General features: G+C 40.2%; 1 protein-coding gene across 2 annotated transcripts in view; it reads left to right on the top strand.

The window, feature by feature from the left end:
- The window catches only part of LOC138006797 (erythroid differentiation-related factor 1-like), a 35,055-nt gene that overhangs the window by 6,975 nt on the left and 8,080 nt on the right, over positions 1-20,000 (top strand). For both annotated transcript variants that reach the window (XR_011123937.1, XM_068853363.1), the window contains exons 5-21: positions 56-87; positions 221-317; positions 866-934; positions 1,112-1,197; positions 2,089-2,302; positions 4,491-4,615; positions 5,839-5,950; positions 8,706-8,768; positions 9,186-9,270; positions 9,859-9,911; positions 11,258-11,316; positions 12,189-12,230; positions 12,483-12,552; positions 13,513-13,704; positions 14,903-14,959; positions 16,375-16,440; positions 18,088-18,502. Coding sequence is in view for 1 of the 2 variants with exons in the window: in XM_068853363.1 (XP_068709464.1) it covers positions 56-87; positions 221-317; positions 866-934; positions 1,112-1,197; positions 2,089-2,302; positions 4,491-4,615; positions 5,839-5,950; positions 8,706-8,768; positions 9,186-9,270; positions 9,859-9,911; positions 11,258-11,316; positions 12,189-12,230; positions 12,483-12,552; positions 13,513-13,704; positions 14,903-14,959; positions 16,375-16,440; positions 18,088-18,502 (1,837 nt within the window). In the remaining variant the exon portion in view is untranslated. The remainder of the gene's footprint in view (positions 1-55; positions 88-220; positions 318-865; positions 935-1,111; positions 1,198-2,088; positions 2,303-4,490; positions 4,616-5,838; positions 5,951-8,705; positions 8,769-9,185; positions 9,271-9,858; positions 9,912-11,257; positions 11,317-12,188; positions 12,231-12,482; positions 12,553-13,512; positions 13,705-14,902; positions 14,960-16,374; positions 16,441-18,087; positions 18,503-20,000) is intronic.

The raw sequence follows: 20,000 nt of genomic DNA, 5'->3' as shown, positions 1-20,000 counted from the left end.
CCACGACAAGCCTCATGCTGAAGGCCTCTAATGTCTCTTCGCTTTTATTTTCTAGAACATCAAGAAACTGCTAAAAATACCATACAGGTAGCTATTAAATATACTATTGGTAATAATATTATTCAGATTCCTGATCACTTTGTAAGTTATATATAGTTTCGCTAAGTTCTTGACACAAAAATCTGTGAGCAAACTCAAACTGAATCTGCTTGATTGACAGTGATAAAACTGAAGTGAGTTTGGCAGTCCATAGAGTGGGACAGACATTGCTTTTGGATTACCTTGATGTTCCAGCTGTGATCTCCTATGCTTCACAGGTTGGTTGGCCAGCATACATGTATTCTACTTGTTGCATTGCACTTTTTGTGCTTCATCTAATTATTGATCTTGTCTCTCTGATCTCATGCATTACTGAGGAACCCCTGGCCAGTATCATCCCTGTACAGTCACATGACTGCATGGGAGCCAGTTTATTGCCAAGCTGCATCATGCAGTGTGACTTTCATTATCACAACCAAAATACGTCTTTCCATAAAAATAAAACCAACCATACAGTGTACATGTATCTTTGGTGTACTGGAAAAGGCATCCCCAAGCATTTGTGTACCATTGAAAAAAAAAAAAGATTTCTTCAATTCTCTTGTTTGTAACACATATTCTTGGTATCATTCAAATGTACCAACCACAGTAACAAAAGATCTTTTTTCCGGTAGCCAATAACTCTAAAGTTGTCATAATTTTTATTTAATTTAGTAACAAGTAGATGTTCACTGTAGATATATCTTTATTGTACTGAAAAAAAATAAAACCACTCCCTGTAGTGTTTAAAGAAGATTTTCCTGAAAATTTCCATTTTTTTTTGTAGCAAAGAGATGACGGTATTCACCCCCAATGGCTTTATGATTTCTATTGTGAGCAGACAGGAATTCCAAAGGTATAACGTATTTTCACTTTAATTAAAACACCCATCTTTTATAGTGCTAATAATAGCTGTACCTCTCAGCTCTGAGGCCAAATTACAAATTTTAGATTTTTTTACAAACTAATGTTTTTAATAGTTAAAATTAAAGATAGTTCTGTTTATACATGACGACTGTTTTTGTTTCAACAGGATGCTAGAATACTCTTCAACAAGAAAAAAAAGAACAAGGATCAGGCAAAATTAAGGCACATGCTGTCAAAGTTCTTACATTACAGGTATGTTTAATGTAATCATGTTTGTAGTATCATTAGTGCTGTCTCTAATAAAATTAACATAATAGTAACATGCAGAGATTTTGCGAGTTGTGTATTACTCTGAAGGGGCGAGGAAAAATACACGCCACAAGCAAAATGTGTGCATGTGTTGGATGTGTTTATTATTCCGCCACTATTATGCCATTTTCTAGTATTTTGGCTTCTTCCTTCAGTGACCGAGAATGGTATCTATTGCATAGTAAGGCACGTACGAATGACGAAAACAACACAGACAAAACCATTCAAATGTCCTCTATTTGATTCGATAAAAAACATTATGACGATTGACAAGTGAATTGACAAACTAAATTCCTGGGCTTTACATTATGTTGAAAGCAATTTTCTTTTATTGAAAAAATCCAGACCTGTTCTGACTGTATTTTTTTTTGTTCTCAACCAGTCAAACTAGGGCACTACAGTGTATTACTGTCTCATATTTTGTGCAATCTCTTGACCAAATGAGATTTCTTAAAAATAGCGTCATGATGGAAAACTATACAAATTTTATTTTTGCTCAGATTCAGAGTAGCCTAGTGGCTAATATCTCCGAGCAAATACATTGTAACAGAACAGAACAACAACAACAACAACAACTGTTAAGAATCCCAACTGGCAGAAGCAACCAATTCGCTATTTGCAAGTGCAGTTGTGAAGTTGAACCAGGGACTACCAGGATCAAATTCAATGTGGGGTCAGAGCGGGCCTTGAACCCGGAATCGCTGGATCTCAACGCAAGCACCCTTTAACCACTGCACTGCCTCCTCCTGCCCCCAGCATGGACATGTGAAATGTCCTAAAATTTTGTTCAAAATACTAACTTATTTATGTTCCACTGTACGTCTCTCTATTAAGCATTCAGAACATGAACAACGATGCTCCAACAGACACCAGCTATGATTCTCCGCCTTTTGAACATTCAAGCGATAGTCAGTCATACAATGAAGACATCCCAATTGGTGCAGATTCCATGCTCGGCCCATCAGGAGTCACAGCTGGAAACACAGATATGTTTTCACCAATTATCCACGAACTTGATTCACAGGAAGACCATTTTGTTCTACCCCAGGTGACAATATTCACTTTGTTTTTAAAACTGTTGACCTCCTTGGGTGGGACGGCACGAGTTGATGAATGAAATCGCCTTGCATTGGACAGAGTAAAATCTGTTAAGTCTCACTGTAGCATGGATGTTCTCTAGATCACCAGTGCTCTATTAATTGGGAAGACTGTAACTACCGGTAGTATCAAATCAAACTAAAATTTTGGTTTTTGATGTCTGGGGAAAAACAAGAAGTATCCGTAGTAGAACAGTGCATCAGAGTTAACTGTTAGGAACCAACAAACTCAACCCACATATGACAGGAAGTCCAGGAAGTGAAATAGGGAGCCATTGATGGAAGGCGAGTGTTTTCACCAGTGCACCAACCTTGCTCCTGAAAAATAACAAAATATTTAATGATTAGTATGTTAAGTCTCCTCACTATGTCAGTATATTACATAATTATTAGAGAAATAATTTTAAAACATTATTATCAGCAAGTAACTGAAGAGAGAAGCACACACAGTGCATTTTTACCTTTGACACACTCATCCAAAAAATTGGTCTCTGCCTTGAGGGGGACTCGAACCCACGTCTCCCTGATTACTAGTCGGGCATGCTAAGCCACTACACCATCAAGGCAACCACGCTGGCAATGCAGCAGATTAATGGGGTGACTTAGCGACGAGGGGATCCTTAAGGCCAACCTTTTCTTCACTTGAGTGTGTATCCTTGCCTCAGTAACCCCAAACGGGGCTTAGAACAAAGTCAGAGATTTTGCAGCAATGGAAGGCTTAAACTTACAAGTAACTGAAGAGAGAAGCACACACAGTGCATTTTTACCTTCGACACACTCATCCTAAAAATTGGTTTGGGGTTATTGAGGCAAGGATACAGTCACACTCTAGTGAAGAAAAGTTGGGCCTTAGGGATCCCCACACTGCTAAGTCACCCCATTAATCTGCTGCGTTGCCAGCTTGGTAGCCTTGAAGGTGTAGTGGCTTAGCATGCCCGACTAGTAATCAGGGAGACATGGGTTCGAGTCCCCCTCAAGGCAGAAACCATTTTTTCGGATGAGTGTGTCAAAGGTAAAAATGCACCGTGTGTGCTTCTCTCTTCAAATACTTGTAAGTTTAAGCCTTCCATTGCAGCAAAATCTCTGACATTATTATCAGCTAGGGGATATTATCTCAATTTAAAACTAAATTTTCGTTACTAGCCAACAAAGAAATCAATCTTACTAGTGATGAGAATAAACGTTTTGATCTTGGCATTGAAGGGTTCATTCTCTGAGTATAGTTAATTGTATATATACAATTTTCTTATGCTCGTCTCACACATGTTTTTTGTTACGCTTATTTCTGGTCTGCACTGTACTATGAAATGATAAGGAGCTAAGTAATAATCAAGGATCAGTAGCAGCATTCAGCGGACTACTTGTCTTACGCTTACATGAATAAGCTTCTGGGTTATGTAAGTTAACTCCATAATATGTTCCTGGCATTTCTCACACATGCAACAACGGGATGTGCACATTTTAGTTTTATACCTCAGTGTTCTAGGAAAAGTTTTTCGGCACAGTGCTCCACATTTTCGCACCAAAACAAGTAGGCAAATTCATAATAAAATTATTGTTGCCACAAACACATAGCTATTGTACTCTGCCTTGTTAGGATTATTTCAAATAAGATGCTGGAGGTGCAGGACTTACTAGGCAATCTGACAAATTGTTTTCACCATGTAAACTTAAAGTACCAGCATGGGTTTATACAATCATGTATGCCATGATCCTTGGCAAAGAACTTGTGTCCCCTGAGTAATGAAGCAACATGAAGGAAAAGGAAGAAATAAAGATATCTGCTGTGAATATAAAAGAAAAGGGTGCTTTGCAACAAAATACAATAATTATTGTATTTTGTTGTGCCCTTTTAATTGATATCTGAGACTGTTAACAGCAACCTAAAATTCTCCAGTTTCATCAAATCACCAAACTTTCATACTCTCTCTTGTTATATACAGTTCGTGTATGTACTGACTTTCCCTTTTGTTTTTTGCTGTTCAAAACAATTAATGTGGAATCTTAGAGTTTTGTTTCTGAAATTTTTGAAAAGTTGCTTCCAGTACATAGAGAGACTTGTGTTTTAAGTGTGTCAATAATTATTCATGGACCGCCAAAATAAAGCTGAAAACTTGTTTTTTTCTTTCCCTTTAATAGCTTGAACAGGCCTCTTCGTTTCAGCATAACATTCTGTGGGAGTTTGAAGATATTCAAATGCTTGTTGGATCAAACCTTCCAATCTTTGGCGGTGGCAAATACCCTGCTGTTAGTCTCAGGCTAAGGTGACCTACGTGTAACTTTTAAAGAAGTGTTCTCCTACCTCAGCTGTCCTTATTAAAATTAGGTTGCATTTGATTGACTGATAATGTTTTCTGGAATAAGCACAGTTTTTCAATAACAGCTATGTTGTTTTGTTATTGACTAACAATAGTAAATAATATTGCTGTCTTTGGTCTTGACTGGCAGCTTTAAACACATGTTTTTTATGAGGCTTTTGTGGCGTAATAATTAAGTGACAACTATTCTTGTACTTCAAAGAAGACTGTCAAAGTATCAAGTCATTGGCTGGTCTCTCGAATCCACCTATATTGCTCAGCCTTCCACTCAATGGCGCTGTTATAAGAGACCAAAAACTTACTGATCACATTGCAGACTCATTTAGCAAAGTTGCAGAGAACATCCCGAACATCTATCGGTCCTGACTATATACTAAACTGGGTATTGAAAGCTAACTCCCCCGTAATTGCCGCTCCAATTTGCTCAATTTTTAATACATCATCTATCACCCAAGACCAGGTCCCACCGCTCTGGAAATGTGCAAATGTTCTCCCCTTGCCTAAAGTCAATAATCCAAAGGAAGCTGGTAAAGATCTCCATCCGATTTCTCTTACTCCCTTGCTCCGTAAGATCTTGGAAATTTTGGTTTTATCAACGGAGTTGTTTACTACCTGAAAAGAAAACACATCACTACCGTCTCAGGAATCCAAGAACATTCATTCCATCTTCTGTGCGTCAGTGGGATGATACTGACATTTAATTCAGTACTGATATGTGATGAGACATCCTTAGCGATATTATCTCCTAAATGGACTGACCAGTAATATAATTCTCATCGTTTTTAATAGTGTATCTATAGAATCTTCTTGTAAAATCATTTTTTTTAGGTCGGGCCCCCTTCGACCTTTCAAAGTGATTATTTTGTTAATGAAGATTAAAGTTTAAAGTTTAACTTTTCAAACTAATGTAGACCCCCATTGCTTGAAATTAAAAAAAATTCCAGGTTGTCCCTCTTTCAAAAGCTGGGAAACTGAACCCGTAAATTCGGTTGCCTATTAGGAAACTCCCTCCGATGTACGCCGTGTTGACATGCAATCACATGCCGTTGGAGCTGGGTATCCCATAATTTTCAGCGTGTGCCTTTGGAAGTGCACAAAACTTTGATTGACCTTTTGGAAGAATTCGTTTAAGTAAGTTCATGACAGTCATTCTTTCTGCTTTTTTTCAGGGAGTGTGGAAATCCTATCAACGTTCTGACAGGATTGGATTACTGGCTTGATAACTTAATGTGTAATGTACCTGAAGTGGCAATGTGCTATCACTTGGATGGCATTGTGCAGGTAATGCATTAAACAAGTACCTTGATTATAAGAGGGATCGCTCCTTTCCCCCTGTACTGTAACCCAATCGCTGCTTTTGAAAAATATGTTTGTTACACCTGTGGCACCGTTTAGAGATACTATACTATACTATTTAGCTATCTATCATCTCTTATAATCCATCAAATATTTTTGCTCGCACGCAAATGGTCTAAACGCGTCACGTGACCAAATATTCTCGTTAGTGAAATTTCCGTTGAAAAGGAACAAAGCCAGAGGAAAAAGGGCAGCAGAAGAGTTTTTATTTTACATGGAAAAAAACCAAACTCGTTTTCTGGAGTCTAGTGATAGCGACATTAAAAAGCTGGTCGCAAATGCTGTTCTGGAAAGTACAAGAAAGTTAACAAAACGTGCTTTCAACGTCTTTGAAGGTGAAGAAAGTTATGAGCAGACTTATGGGCCGATTTAATCCTACTTGAACACTGAGTCATTTTATAGAGTAGAGAATTAATGCACTGTGTTTACTAACGATAAAATAAACCAACCGTTCCAAGGAGAGCAAAATTCCAGCCGCACTTGAAAATACTGTCATCTAGACTTTACACATTTTTTCTTTCGTGGTTGAAATTTCTTTTTCAGTAAGCAAAAAGGGGGCTTGTTTTCGAATTTTCAACGCGCAATGACAATTAGAATGATTTGATTTTTTCCTGAGTCTGACACGCTTTCTTTCTAGTCAAATTTTGAACAATGCATGGAAAAAAATTTAAGACGAAGCATTGCCATCAGATCAACACTGGCTTTTAACGAGCGCTTTTTTTCGCGATATGAAAATTAATGGAAGGGTTATAAAATAAATAAACCCCTTTCTGGCTTGCTGGTGTGTTGGCTGATAATGTCCTCGTCTGAGAGATTTTCCTCAAAATTTCATATTTGCCCTCGAAGCTTCGCTTCTCCGCCAAATATTCATTTTGTCGAACGATCTCTCAGACGAGGCAAACAACACAAGTTCGATAGGTTATAACCAACATATTAGCCACACACAGATGATTTTTTTCGCGTTCTTTGAATGTTTCTCACATAAGTAGTAAAATAGAATGATTACACAAGTTATTTCAATGTTTTTTTTAGTGAAAAAGTAGGAGATAACGGAGTAGAAAGTCAAAATGTCAAAGGCAATCAAAGATATAAAAATTATTATAAAAGGTACTTAATTCTAAATTCTAAAATGTACTTTTAGCAATATTATTTCAATATTTCGACGAGCCGATTTTCCGAAATTTGCCTTTTTTCTATTAAATGTTTGCCCCCCCCAGCATAACACATGGCTAATTTGCATGACAAATTGAAAACCAACATGGCGGCTATCGTGAATAAGGCCTATTCGCTGAATACAAAATAAAGTATTGCGACGGGTGCTACGTCACGGACAAACGACGCGGACCAGTGATCCATCCGTTCGTTGGGAGGAGGATGTTTAACGGCACTTACAAAACGGCTGGAAATTGAGCCTATTAGTTAGCCGGCTACGTAGACTGTTGTTCGAGTGGCAGGGTATTCTGCAGTTTAAGTCAAAGCGGTTTTTCATTCGATAGTGTTTTTTTTTCTTTCACTGTTCACTGCTGTTTTATATACCTCTGCAGACACAGACGCGGGACAAAGCCGTAGCTTGACTCAATAGGGCTGTTTATACGAGAGAACACAAGCCGCGGCTGACTCAAGACGCGAACACCCTGTATAAATGGTACAAAATCTACGTTCACGGCTTTCTCAAGCCGCGGCTTATCCTGGCCTGGGAGTTTATACCCGTATAAATAGTTCCTTTCGCGTATTATTTACACCGCAGCCAGAGTAAGCCCACGACTTATTTTCTCTCGTATAAACGGCCCTACTGAATAAAAAATCCACATCATCACAATCTAAAATCATTAATATTTATGCGCTCTCTGCTTTTCATACATACCTTTAAAATACTGCACAACTTTGGAAGACCTTTTTTTTGCAAGCAAATTATTCACTCAGAAATGTTATATCTATTCCTTTGAACTCTTCAATTGCGTCCATACACGTGTTTACAGCTGATAGCGGCTTCAGCACCCAGAAAAAAAAAGGTTGAAACCTGGCGCTTCCGGTTCAGTATTCCCCACCCCACCCAGGCAAAAGTCAAATTCCCCACCCCTGGGAAGGCCTTACCCGTCAAATTTCCCACTTCCCGGGCACAGAAATAGTCAAGTGCCCGGGGTTTGCCGGGAGTGGGGAGGAGGGGGGGGGGGGGGGGTAGATGTTGAAGTTTCGATTTGATCGGCACATAAAGCGGTACCAGAAAACACCATCAACTTCGTACGCTGTAAACGGTTTGGTTCGTAAATGTTTCGTCTAATTTGTAAGCGCCAGTCTTGCAAAAATATTTGAAGGATAATAAGCACAATAGCCTCATTTGACTTTAAAATATTCTCAGATATTTGACCTTTAATAGATGTTATCTGTTCCTCGAAGTTCTCCGTTTTCTCGGAAGATTGTTCGCCTCTTGGAACAGATAACGTCCGCTGAGAAATATCTGAGCATATTTTCACGCCAAGTGGAGGCTATTGTTTATATATCCAACGCACGCTCATGGAATAATTATATAATTATTGTTAAATAATTTTGCTAAGTGGCTTGCACTTTTTTGTTTCTTTTGTGCGAAAACTTCTTTGAAAAAACTTGTTCTTTGAAATTGACTTTGTTTGAGTCTGACAGTTTGTTGTAAGGTGATGATATTACATTATTCTTTTTGCAGTATTATGACCTTTATAAAACAGAGGAACTACCAAACTTAGAAGGAAGCAGTTTTTCTCCCAAGGTACATCACGGAGCTATGTGATTTAATGATGGCAAAAATAATTAACTCCAGCTCGGACTTCTACCCTCAGGGTCTTAAGTAACTATGGAGGAAGTGCTACCTTTGTAAGGACATCTACAAAATTAATGTTTTAGACTCTTTTTGTCTGAGAAAGGGACAATAATATTGGTTAATATTATAATTAATAAATATTATTAATTACTGTGTTCTATCTCATATGACTTTAATGTTCATAATCCTGTGGGATGGTAGTTAGTGTTACCAAAGAGCAGGACAGAGAGTAAGCTTGGCAAGCTATCCTTCTTGGGTATTTTTTCTGGGCCAAGTCTTTTATCCGTGTAAGAAAAGGGTCGTTAGAGCTCCCATTTTAGCTCTGTATAAAGTGTTGTTCCATGTTGCACTCTGTTATATCACCAGGTCATCAAGGACATAGCACAAAACATCTTGTCCTTCATGAAGTCTAACTGTACCAAGGAAGGTCATACCTATTGGCTCTTTAAAGGTATGCAAAGTAACAAATTGATGATGATGATTTTGATGGGTATGATGACGGCGATTTGTGTTGATGAAGATGTCAATGACAAGTGAAGATTTGATGATGACTGTGGTTGGTATTTGCACTGGCTATTTCTACTCACAAATCATCCCTGTGTGCAATAACCTGCACGCTTTTCGCACCTTGGTGTTTTGATCCACTCCTCCTTTGCCGTTTAATCAAATTTCCTCGTGTTTTATCCCATTTATTCAAGGTTCGTTGTACGGGCCCAGGTACAAACATTTTACTCTTCAGTCACATCCGCCCTTTCCCCCATCTTCGGCGACCATTATTTTTCGTCGATGATCGTTCTTGCCCTCAGAGAATCGTTTCAAATGCGCAGTCCCCGTTTATACATTTTTTTATTCTTTCTATTCACCCTTACGAGCCTAACGATATATCTTCCTATAAACCCTTTGCAATGTGAAAATGTTTCCTTTAACTTTTTGAAGCCAGAACAGTAAGTTGTTGCAAAGACAGTGAAGTATTTTCTATGTATGCTTTTGGAGGAGCAAGCTTTGGACATAATTTTTTTCTTGTGCCCTTGCGTTTCAGCCACGGGTAGCGACGTAATAAAGCTCTATGATCTGACGTCAATATGCCAGCAGGTGAGATTGAGATTTAACTCACAAGACTGAAACACTTTGTATACCAGGCGAAAAGACGAGACAAGAAGACCTATATCTAAGTCTTGAGTTGCTGCAATTTCACACTGATCTCTTTGCTTCGGTCAGAAACTGTCTCAAGTGATGATTTGCCCACAGGCAGCCCATGCAATCATGTTTTGCAGTATTCATATTGAATCCAACATTTTTGGATGCGTTTAGCCAGGCCTTTCAGCTATCCATAGCTTGCATTCATATTACAATAAATACGTAGCTTGCATTCAGTTCGCCATAAATTTCTGGGGATGCAGATAACAGCATTCTTGTTAAGTCATTGTGCCATGGTGATGGTATTGTCTTTTGCACTGGTCAACGTGGTAGCGATGACGTAATATGCCAATCAAAGATAGATGAACCAAATAGAAGTGAAATATTCAGTGATGTTTTTTGTCAAGTAACGGTAAAAGCTATCATATCTTCACTTCACTGATAAAAGTCTTTAGAGAAACCTTTAAGTGTCAAAAAATTCTAGTACATTACAGTACAAAAATTGCCTCCATAACTGCGAGGATCATAGCTTTACTTGATTCAGTTCAGTATATGATTCATTTCATATATCATTTGGTTCAGTACTTATTGGGGACACTAAAACAAAGCTAGTTAAAATAACATAAAATCATCATAATTAAGACTCAAGAATCTAAAATTCTTGAAAAATATGAACAATTCATATCAATAAAATTCAAAACATTCCTATCACATAAAAATTCACATATCGATTTTTTTGGCCTGACGTTTGGCATTTCCCGTGAACGCAATGCTAAATTTCATCATCTTCATCATCGTCATTTGAGCACACTTTTCCTGTTTTCTACATATTTGGAAGAGAAAGGAGAACGACAAGACAGCCACAAGTTAGAAGAAAATAATTTTAAGGCTATTTTTGACGGCGAACAGGTGGCCGTTCCACGTAAACTCGGTGCTGAATCTCTCAATTTTTTTGCCATATTTGCGTTCAGTTAAGTGAACAACCTTTTTTCGGTGATATTTGGAGCTTGAAGCTTTTCCTGTTTTGTACACTCAAACTAGAGAGATTGAAAAAGAAGAATTGATATTTTGATCATAGTAACACTTTAAATAAAGCAACAACTTTCATTTGAGGCTCGATCCGCTGAATTAGCCAATTACAGCGCGCGTGAGAATAATAGTTCCACCAATATAAAGTGGATCCACAATGGTTGCCGCGATGTATCACTAGTGTCGCCCTAGGACACCTTGAGCTTTTGCAAAGTAACGAGTAATTTAGTTATCCTTTTTTTGTTCATGTTTCAAAACATTTCGATACAAAGAGGACGGACGACAAAGCAGCAAATTTATTTACTACACCAGTGGCCATGTTGTGTTACAGGTACGTCAACGTATCGTAAAATGAAATGAGGGAGTTAAAGAAACGTCGACGGCTACAGCACAGCAACAACGACGATACAGAACAATAATATTAAACACTTAATGACTGGTCCCGGGGGAAACATTTCATTTTGTTTCCCGAGAATCTCAATGTTTCCCGGAGGTGCAGCCGAGGGAAACAAAATCAACTGTTTTCCGACGGGACCAGTCATTAAGTGTTTATATAGCACAAAAAGAAAAGCATGCAACGGCGATCGTCGGTCAACATTCGCGGGTAGAAGTGTAGTTACCCTCTGACGTCATAGATTTTGCACTGTTGCCCGCTCAGAGACTTTTGACGGGAGACAGTTTTATTGTTAGATGTCATGTGACCTCGAAGTAACCAATGAGAGCACGCGCTGCTGGGGGGGAAACTCAGCTATATAACAACATTGGTTAAAAGAGGAAAAATAATCGTGTGGCACGTATTTTTGCGGTACTCTGCATAACTACATACTTAAGCACACAAATGTAAACCTGTCATTCTCTATTTTTGCCCTGAAACTGCTTGTACCCAATTTATTTTTAGGATACTTCTCCCATATTGTATGACATAAAAGAGATGGAGTTTATATTTCCAGTATGTGTGTGTCACCAGATGTCCCGGATGGGTACGAACGGAATTCCCCATCGACACAATTGCATATTTTCAAATGAACGATTGAGACTTGAAAGGAACTCATGCGCGGGAAAAACGCGATCATCTGGGTTCCGATTGGCTAATTAGCCGATTGGCGCCAGTGAAGCGCAAGCTTTTCTGGGCCAATCAACAAACACAGAATTCGTCGCAGGGTTACTAAATTAAATTTTCTTGATCATTTGTTCGTTCCCTAGGCTTGCCAAGAATATGATGAACCAAGTACCACTCAGTACTGGGTATGTGATTCTCATTAAGTTGTATTTAGTGAGACCTTTCTTCGTTTGAGATTCAAGAGATCATAGAAGTACTTGTGTTTCGACTTGTCAACAGAGTTGGTAGAGCAACAGACCTTTCTTGGGCTATAGTGTCGATAGACACAGGCGCATTACATACACTTCACCCCTCCCCCTCCCCCCAGACCCTCTTTCCCCTGAGTAGAGAAGACATCTCCAAATTGATGCTACTGTCCTTGCGTCTTTTTTTTTCAGGGAGCAAGTGACCGTTCGTCAGTTACTCAATAACTGCCTTACTCTCCTTGATAATGACAAATTTCCAGAGGTGAACTTGATTTCTTTTAATTTTCTACAATTTTGGAACTTCCCGCTTGACTTATCTTTAGCGGTTTATTGGGCGACCCGGAAACGCGCACCCGGTACCGGTGGCTGATTTGGCTGAGCGCCAGACTACCATGCAGAGGGTCGCGGGTTTCGGGCCCCTGCCGGACCAACTGACATGGTCTAGAAAACTGCAGAGGAAGTGCTATCTTTGTAATTTCGTCTGCTAATGGGTAGATTCTTAAGTCTTCTTGACATGACACCGTGGGTTCCGCCTTTCTCACAAGCCGGGCTTCTGTGTTGACCCTGTGAGACATTCGGTTCGGTTTCGTGCCTACTCCCTCTAGCAATACGCAAGAGCAATTTAATAATGCCAATAGAGGTTTTGCACGGCAGCCATGTCGCATGGCAGGAACAATGAAAATGTTTTGCAGTAGAAAGAACATTTCTTCCCATAGGAAAAAGAATCTATTGTTCCTGCCATGTAACATGGCTGCCGTGCAAAACCTCTATTCTCCCTAGCAATACGTGGCCAGCTTGGCGTCAAGTCTTTGATTGCACTCACGTGATAAGACGGCCATGTTGGTGGCAAAACAATAGAAAAATGTAGCTCAAGTTTTGCATGATAATAGAGTCAAATTCCCTAAAGACGTTTTCGCTATTGTTCTTTCAACCAACATGGCCGCCGTGACGTCAGGTGCGATCAAAGAATGTCGGAAAAGGAACACCTTAGACAGCAATGACCAGAACCAAGGTTGCCTACCAGCGGTTTTCGTTAAAACAATGGTTTGCTGGGGATGCTCAGTCTCGCGGGCTCAGCAAACCTGGTTATGGTCGTTGTTTGAGGTTTTTCGTCGGAAAACGCTTATGGTGTATAAGAAACAGAAACAGGCAATCCTTTTTTTCGATTACTGGAATATCAGGATCAGGATCAGTCAATCTTCTTTCTCCAATTTAATTTTAGATCTTCTCCTCGGCAAGTTACTTGCTGTCCGAGTTGTATTCACCGGATGACGTACATGCATTGCCTGGCATTAACCTTGACGATGATGATCAACGGAGAAGTGAAGAAGAGGAAACCTACGACGATGAAGCAAATTCTACGGATTCTGTACATGATAAATGTGAAGGACAGGATACAGCGGTGGCTCTAAAGGTACACGATTTACGTGTTGACAGAGCGGTTTTTGGTTAACCCGCGAAAATTAAACCAGTAATGTGACAGCAGGCGTACAATCAATAGGCCACGTTCGATTTATCAATATTCACACATGGCTACGAGGCTTTATGGTTAATTAACAATTAGACCCTTCGCCCGCAAGGCCTACGCGTCAATAGCCCATGGGACAAAGAAAACAGAACTAAGGCCCGGTCCAAACGTCGAAATTTTATGAGTCGAATCTAATGCAAATGAGAAAAATCTATTGTTTTCGCTCATTTGCATTAGATTCGGCACATGAAACATTCGACGTTTGAAGCGAGCCTAAGCCGTGAAATCTGACCATAAAGCGTCGTAGCCATGCCTGAATATTGATATAACGAACTAGGCCTATAGGTGGTCATGTTACGTCATCGCCGCCATGTTGGTAGGAAAAAAAGAATAGATCTCTTATTATCTGTTCGTCCACCAGCAACTGTACATTGCAGCATAGTTATCTGTGTCTCTCTGGAGATTGGTTGCAAACCACCTATTGAACCAGCAATCTTGCAGAGCAAACACATGCGCTCGGCGCAAACCCATGCTTACATTTTTACATTGTAGAAATTTTGAGGAGACTGGAATAAGCGCGGGGATTGTGTAGGGGCTGTTAGGTACTGATGGGTGAAAACCGAGATTGTAATGCTGAGGGTTAGGACTGCTTGTTCTATTCGGGGGTTGAGGCCAAGACAAAAACAACTCTATACACGTGCACTTTCGGGGTATGTGATCTAGAACATCCACGTGAAATGCGGCATGTGTACTTACGTACAGGTTCTTTTACGACATGTGTTCTGGTACACGCAAATGCACGTACGACATGCGTCTTAGCCCATTTCTTAATTTGGCGTCCTCTGCAGAAACACAATGCTAAGAGTCTTATCTCGAGCGTTTGTGAGGAACGCCAGCTCTGACTCGACTGTTTAACACTATTTCATATCGAAAATGCTCATCCTAAAGGCCTGGAGAAACGGCTTCCACATTTGCCTCGACATCCGTTCGATTTTATTGAATGTTGCTGAACGTTGTTGAACGATGTTGACTGCCGAGGGAGGGGCAAACGGTTTTAACACATCAACATTTGATTCAATGAGCAAGGTTATGTATGTTTTCGTTGAATATGTAAGTTCTTATCAGTGGTGTCTTTTGTTTGCAGTCACTAGATGTTACAAAGTTATCATCTCCAGTAAAGCAGCAAGGTGATTGGATCAAGGTGAGTCCATGATTATTTGTAGTATTTCTTGCCCCAAATCATTTTTAGTTTTAGCCTTCAACGCCGTGTTTCTTTTCCTAACTTTTTTTTATTTGAACAATATTTCCGTACATTTGTATCAAACGCTCAGCCTCTTTCGGTAGGGACGACCTCAAGCAAGGACTGCTTCAACAAAACTAGAACGTTCGACGATTAAAGGTTGAAGATCATCGAAGTTAATCAGCAACTTAAGGCGCTGTTACACTGGGCATTTTTTCTTGCACTTTGTCTCGCAATTTAATTTTTGGGCCTCTTGACTCGGATGTCTTACCGTATTTATTCGATTAAGCGCCCAGGACTAACAACTCATTGTTCGGTTTTCACAGAAATCTCTTTAGCTACCACTTTCGATATATTAAAATTCAGTCCTAAACAAAAGGCATCATCTCGAGGCTCTGGGGAATACATATAAGGCTTTGTATGAGTTTATTCCCCAGAGCCTCGACATAATGCATTTTGTCCAGGACTGAGTGTTAATATATTCCAAGCGATCATGAGGTATGATCTCTTGGCTATTCTCAATCAACTTCAATGTCATGGTCGCTCAGCTCAATAAGTGAACTTCCTGGTGCTGCCTCCTCGACATCCGACAGCGTAACGTCAGCAAATGGGTCAGTCGCGCGAGAAGCTGTCTAAAAATAGCTCGATCTGTAAAAAGTGCCGTTACGTATAGAAGACCTAGTTATGGGGTTGTAGGCTTCTGTTAAGCCCCATGCAAATGGCCTTAACATTGTTGGCTAACATTGTTCCAACATTGCAACATTGTTCGCCAACAACTCCAAACATTGCAACATTGTTGGATAACAACTCCCAGCATTGCAACATTGTTGGCCAACAACTCCCAACATTGCAACATTGTTGGCCCACAACTCCCAACATTGCAACATTGTTGGGTAACAACTCCCAACATTGCAACATTGTTGGCCCACAACTCCCAACATTGCAACATTGTTAGGTAACAACTTCCAACATTGCAACATTGTTGGCCAACAACTCCCAACATCGTTGGGTGTTACATGTTGCGTCCGTTGCACACCCTCCATTTGCGTGTTGTTGAGAGTTGTTGCACGAAGACATTTCCTTTGTTCCGTGATCGCCGAAGCGTAGCGCAACAACCCTGGATCCGTTTGCACATTTCCTCCAACATTGCTGGGGCCACGCGCGCGCGTTACATATGGTCTCCATGGTGATAATTTTATAAGGCATTAACATTTTGAAAACAAGATGGCAGCCGACTGATTTGTAAGTTTACTAAGTCTTATGGGTCATATCCTTCCCATAATACACTGCACGTTCTTACATTGTTGGGAGCTGCCAACATCATATGTGGAGAGCCAACAATTCCATAACATTTTTATCCTGCCTCTGTTGATCAGGTTTCGAAGCCGTTACCAAGCAACGTCGAAGAACGGTGCAAGGAGGCTCTGTCGCATATCATTAAGGTAAGTGAAAAATACATGGTTACCTCAATAGGCCATTTTCGAAATATCAATATTCATCTTGATAGTGAGGTAGAGAAGACAAAAACAATTCTTGGTTTTCACATGACGTCACGGCCGCCATATTGGAGTCTCCAAACAATGAAAGACCATGAAAGGTAATGAAACGGAGGCCATGTTGGAGTCCAGATCCAATCCTCCGGGAATTGCACTCTATTATTATACAAACTTTGTATTTTGTTTTCGTTGTTTTCAAGTTGTAATGAATATGAAAGATTTAGCATATAATCCGCTTTCCTTTTTTCTGGATACCAAGAGCACTTGCTAAGTTATAAATGCTTTCTTCACACAGTGTTAAACCGCACAAAAATATCCTTGTATTAGCGAGCGCCACCACAGGAAACCCGAGTATCTCGAGATGCGCAGAACGTATGCGTGATAACAGTAGTAGGCTTGGAAAGAAAATATAGTCAGCAACGATTACTGTTTGTTTAGTCGTGAGCTTGTATAGCCCACCACTAGGCCTTGGCGGATTGTGCTCCTAAAAGTGGCATATTATGCTACTAGCAGTGCTCGAAATTTTGCCAAATAATGCCAAAATTATGCTCCTGATTTCTGAAATTATGCTCACAAAATGGCGTAGATTCTGTACATATAGGCGCGCAATAACGATACCAAATGTTGGAGTCGTATGGCAGTTGTGCTAGCTTACACAATCCTCACGTGAAGCCGGATGGGAAACCAGAGTACCAGACTCCTTCAAAAGGTTAACCGCGCACGCAGAATTCGCCAAAAGAGGCCTAGTATCTAAGTATGTCAAAACAAAGTCAATACTACTATTAACGTAGCTAAAACACGCATTGCAAGAATGATTTATTGAATTTTATGAATTTATGCTCCAAAAAGTGCTAATATTGGCTAATTATACCGTGGCAGTGCTCGTTTAAAAAATTATGCTTTTTTGCTCCAATTATGCCAAAAATTATGCTAGCACAATCCGCCAAGGCATACCCACCACAGGTTCTCTACTGATTGGGGTCATTGTAAATCAAATGTAATTAAGGCCGGTGCCTACTAATTCAAAGGTATTTTTGCGCGGTTTACTGAATATGCGGGAAAGGCAGATCTTAACAAGTTTTACTGAAATCCAAAAAGAAGATTGGGGGTAACCACGCATTTTTCGAAGATAATTAATCAACAATATTTGTAAAAAGCTTGAAAATACAAAGCAATGTTTGGCGTTCTTTTCCAAATCGAAGCTTAATTTTCTCAGAAAAATGCATGATTACCCCCAATTTTGTTCCAAGGGCACTTGCTAAGTTCTACTTTCTCCACATAATTTCAAGCCGCGCAAAAATATCCCTGTATTAGTAAGCACCACCCATAGGAAACCAGAGTATCTCGAGATGCGCAGAACGTACGCGCAATAACAATAGTAGGCACTGTCCTTAAAGCGTATCTTCTTTCCTCCAAAAGGAGGCTCTGTCAGAAGATTGTTTACGGGCTTTTACCATGAATATTGGATTGGAATCAGTAGACTATTATCTATTCCAGCTTGATGCATTATGCACAAATACTCGAGGCGTCTTCATCGCGAAAATTTCACCTAATCAATTCTTCGTCTAATTTTCATTGCCTTGTTCTCTGTAGGGCCTTGCATGTGTAAGGACGCATTTAGCAAGAAACAGCCAAGTCGGCGAGCAAGACCGTCATATCAACACCAACAACAGCTCCATATCGGAGTGCTCCTCCTCTCAACCACAGTCTCCACCGTGCGCAAGCGCGACACCCGACTCCAGTCCCACTCATGCAGTGATTCCATCGTATCAAAACCGCCTGCAAGCCTTCAAGAGAAAGAAAAGCCCGCTGATTCTAAAACGTCCGATTCGTTGGCAGGAGAAGAATGCAGGACTGCTTTTCCGTAAAGCGGGAGCAGTATATCACTCGTTAGCTTGTATGTTTAATTCCAGCGGCAAATTCGGCCGCGGGATGCGGAACTGTAAACTCGCGTTCAAGTGTCTCGAGGCCTCGCGGGTTTTTAGAGCGCAGTCTGACATTAAGCAAGGTAGTAAGTTTGTTTTAATTGTTTAAGTAGTTTTGATTTGTTTGGCTAGTCTTTGTTGTAACCTATTGGTGTTTTTGGCGTATTCGCCCTCGGCGACGTCTTCGTTGCTTAACGAGATCCTCCACTCCGATTAATGAATAATCTTAAAAGTTAAAAGGGAAAACAGGTCACTTCCGGTTGCCATGCGCGTCTCAAAATATGTGGAGGACGCGAGCATCTGACGATGAATTTTCAATTTCCTTTCTAAATATGCACACCGTTCTCACCAATTTTATTCTTGGGAAGCGGACACACTCTCTCCATGCCGAGCGACTTGGAGTAATCGCAAAATCATTACAGTAACGAGAAATATAATTTTTAGACAACGTTCTCGTAGCCGTCGTCGTCGTTCTTGCTTAAGGACGGTTCCTACTATTGTTATTGCGCACACGTTCTGCGCATCTCGAGATACTCGGATTTTCTATGGGTGGTGCTTATTAGTAGAGAGTTTTAAACATCGCGTTTACGTGAAATGGCAAACGCGATAGGGTGGGCTGCTGCTTGTGAAAAGCATGGAAAATATGTTATTCTAACTTGTCTTTCTCTTTTAAAAAGTTACTTGATACCTGCTGCTAACACGCAAGAAATGAGCTCATACTGGAACCCATGACCCGGAGCCTACAACTCTACTGTGTTCGTGTAACGGCGTTTTCACAGACCGATTTATTTTTAGATTGAATTTCCCGCAAATGAGACTCCCACAGGAGCCCGATGACCAATTACAAGAAATTAAGCTGACGTCATAGGGTCACCGAACCGGAACTGCCTTTGTTTTTTGACCTAATTCGCGGGAAGGGCTAGTCTAAAAATAAACCTACTTGTGAAAACGCCGTTTCACAGACGCAGTATGGAAGTTGCACGCTCCAGATGGGCTCCTGGGAGAAAGCAGTACTTACCAAGTGCTCTTTTGGTATCCAAAAAGAAAATTGGGGGTACCCTTGCATTTTTCAGAGATAATTAAGCTTCAATTTGGAAAAGAACACCATACATTGCTTTGTATTTTAAAGCTTTTTACAAATATTGTTGATTAATTATCTTCGAAAAATGCGTGGTTACCCTCAATTTTCTTTTTGGATTTCAATAACAATTGTTAAGATCTGCATTTCCTGCATATTCAGTAAACCGCGCAAAAATATCTTTGAATTAGTGGGCACCGTCCTTTACCTCGCTACGACCTCACGAGGGAGCAATTTACCGCATGAAACGGCAAGCGCGCTCTCCGGTGGCTGCTGCTTGTCGCAAAAGCATAAAAAATTTCCTTGCTCGGTATTTTTAGCCCACAATCAAGATATGAGCCACAATGAAACAAGTTTCATATATCTTTGGCAAACAGCAAATTTCACTCTGACGTTTGCCGTAAACACGGTGCTAAATCAGCCTAATGTTTACTGACGTAACGCCGCTGGGCCTCAGTTTTCGTAGTGTAGAGTAAGGACAGGTTAAGCCGGGTCTTTCGCCA

Source organism: Montipora foliosa, chromosome 6, assembly GCF_036669935.1.
Source record: "Montipora foliosa isolate CH-2021 chromosome 6, ASM3666993v2, whole genome shotgun sequence".
In the NCBI taxonomy this organism is placed as follows: domain Eukaryota; kingdom Metazoa; phylum Cnidaria; class Anthozoa; order Scleractinia; family Acroporidae; genus Montipora; species Montipora foliosa.
Note: the sequence above shows the minus strand (reverse complement) of the source record. Positions and strands in the feature narration are given on the sequence as shown.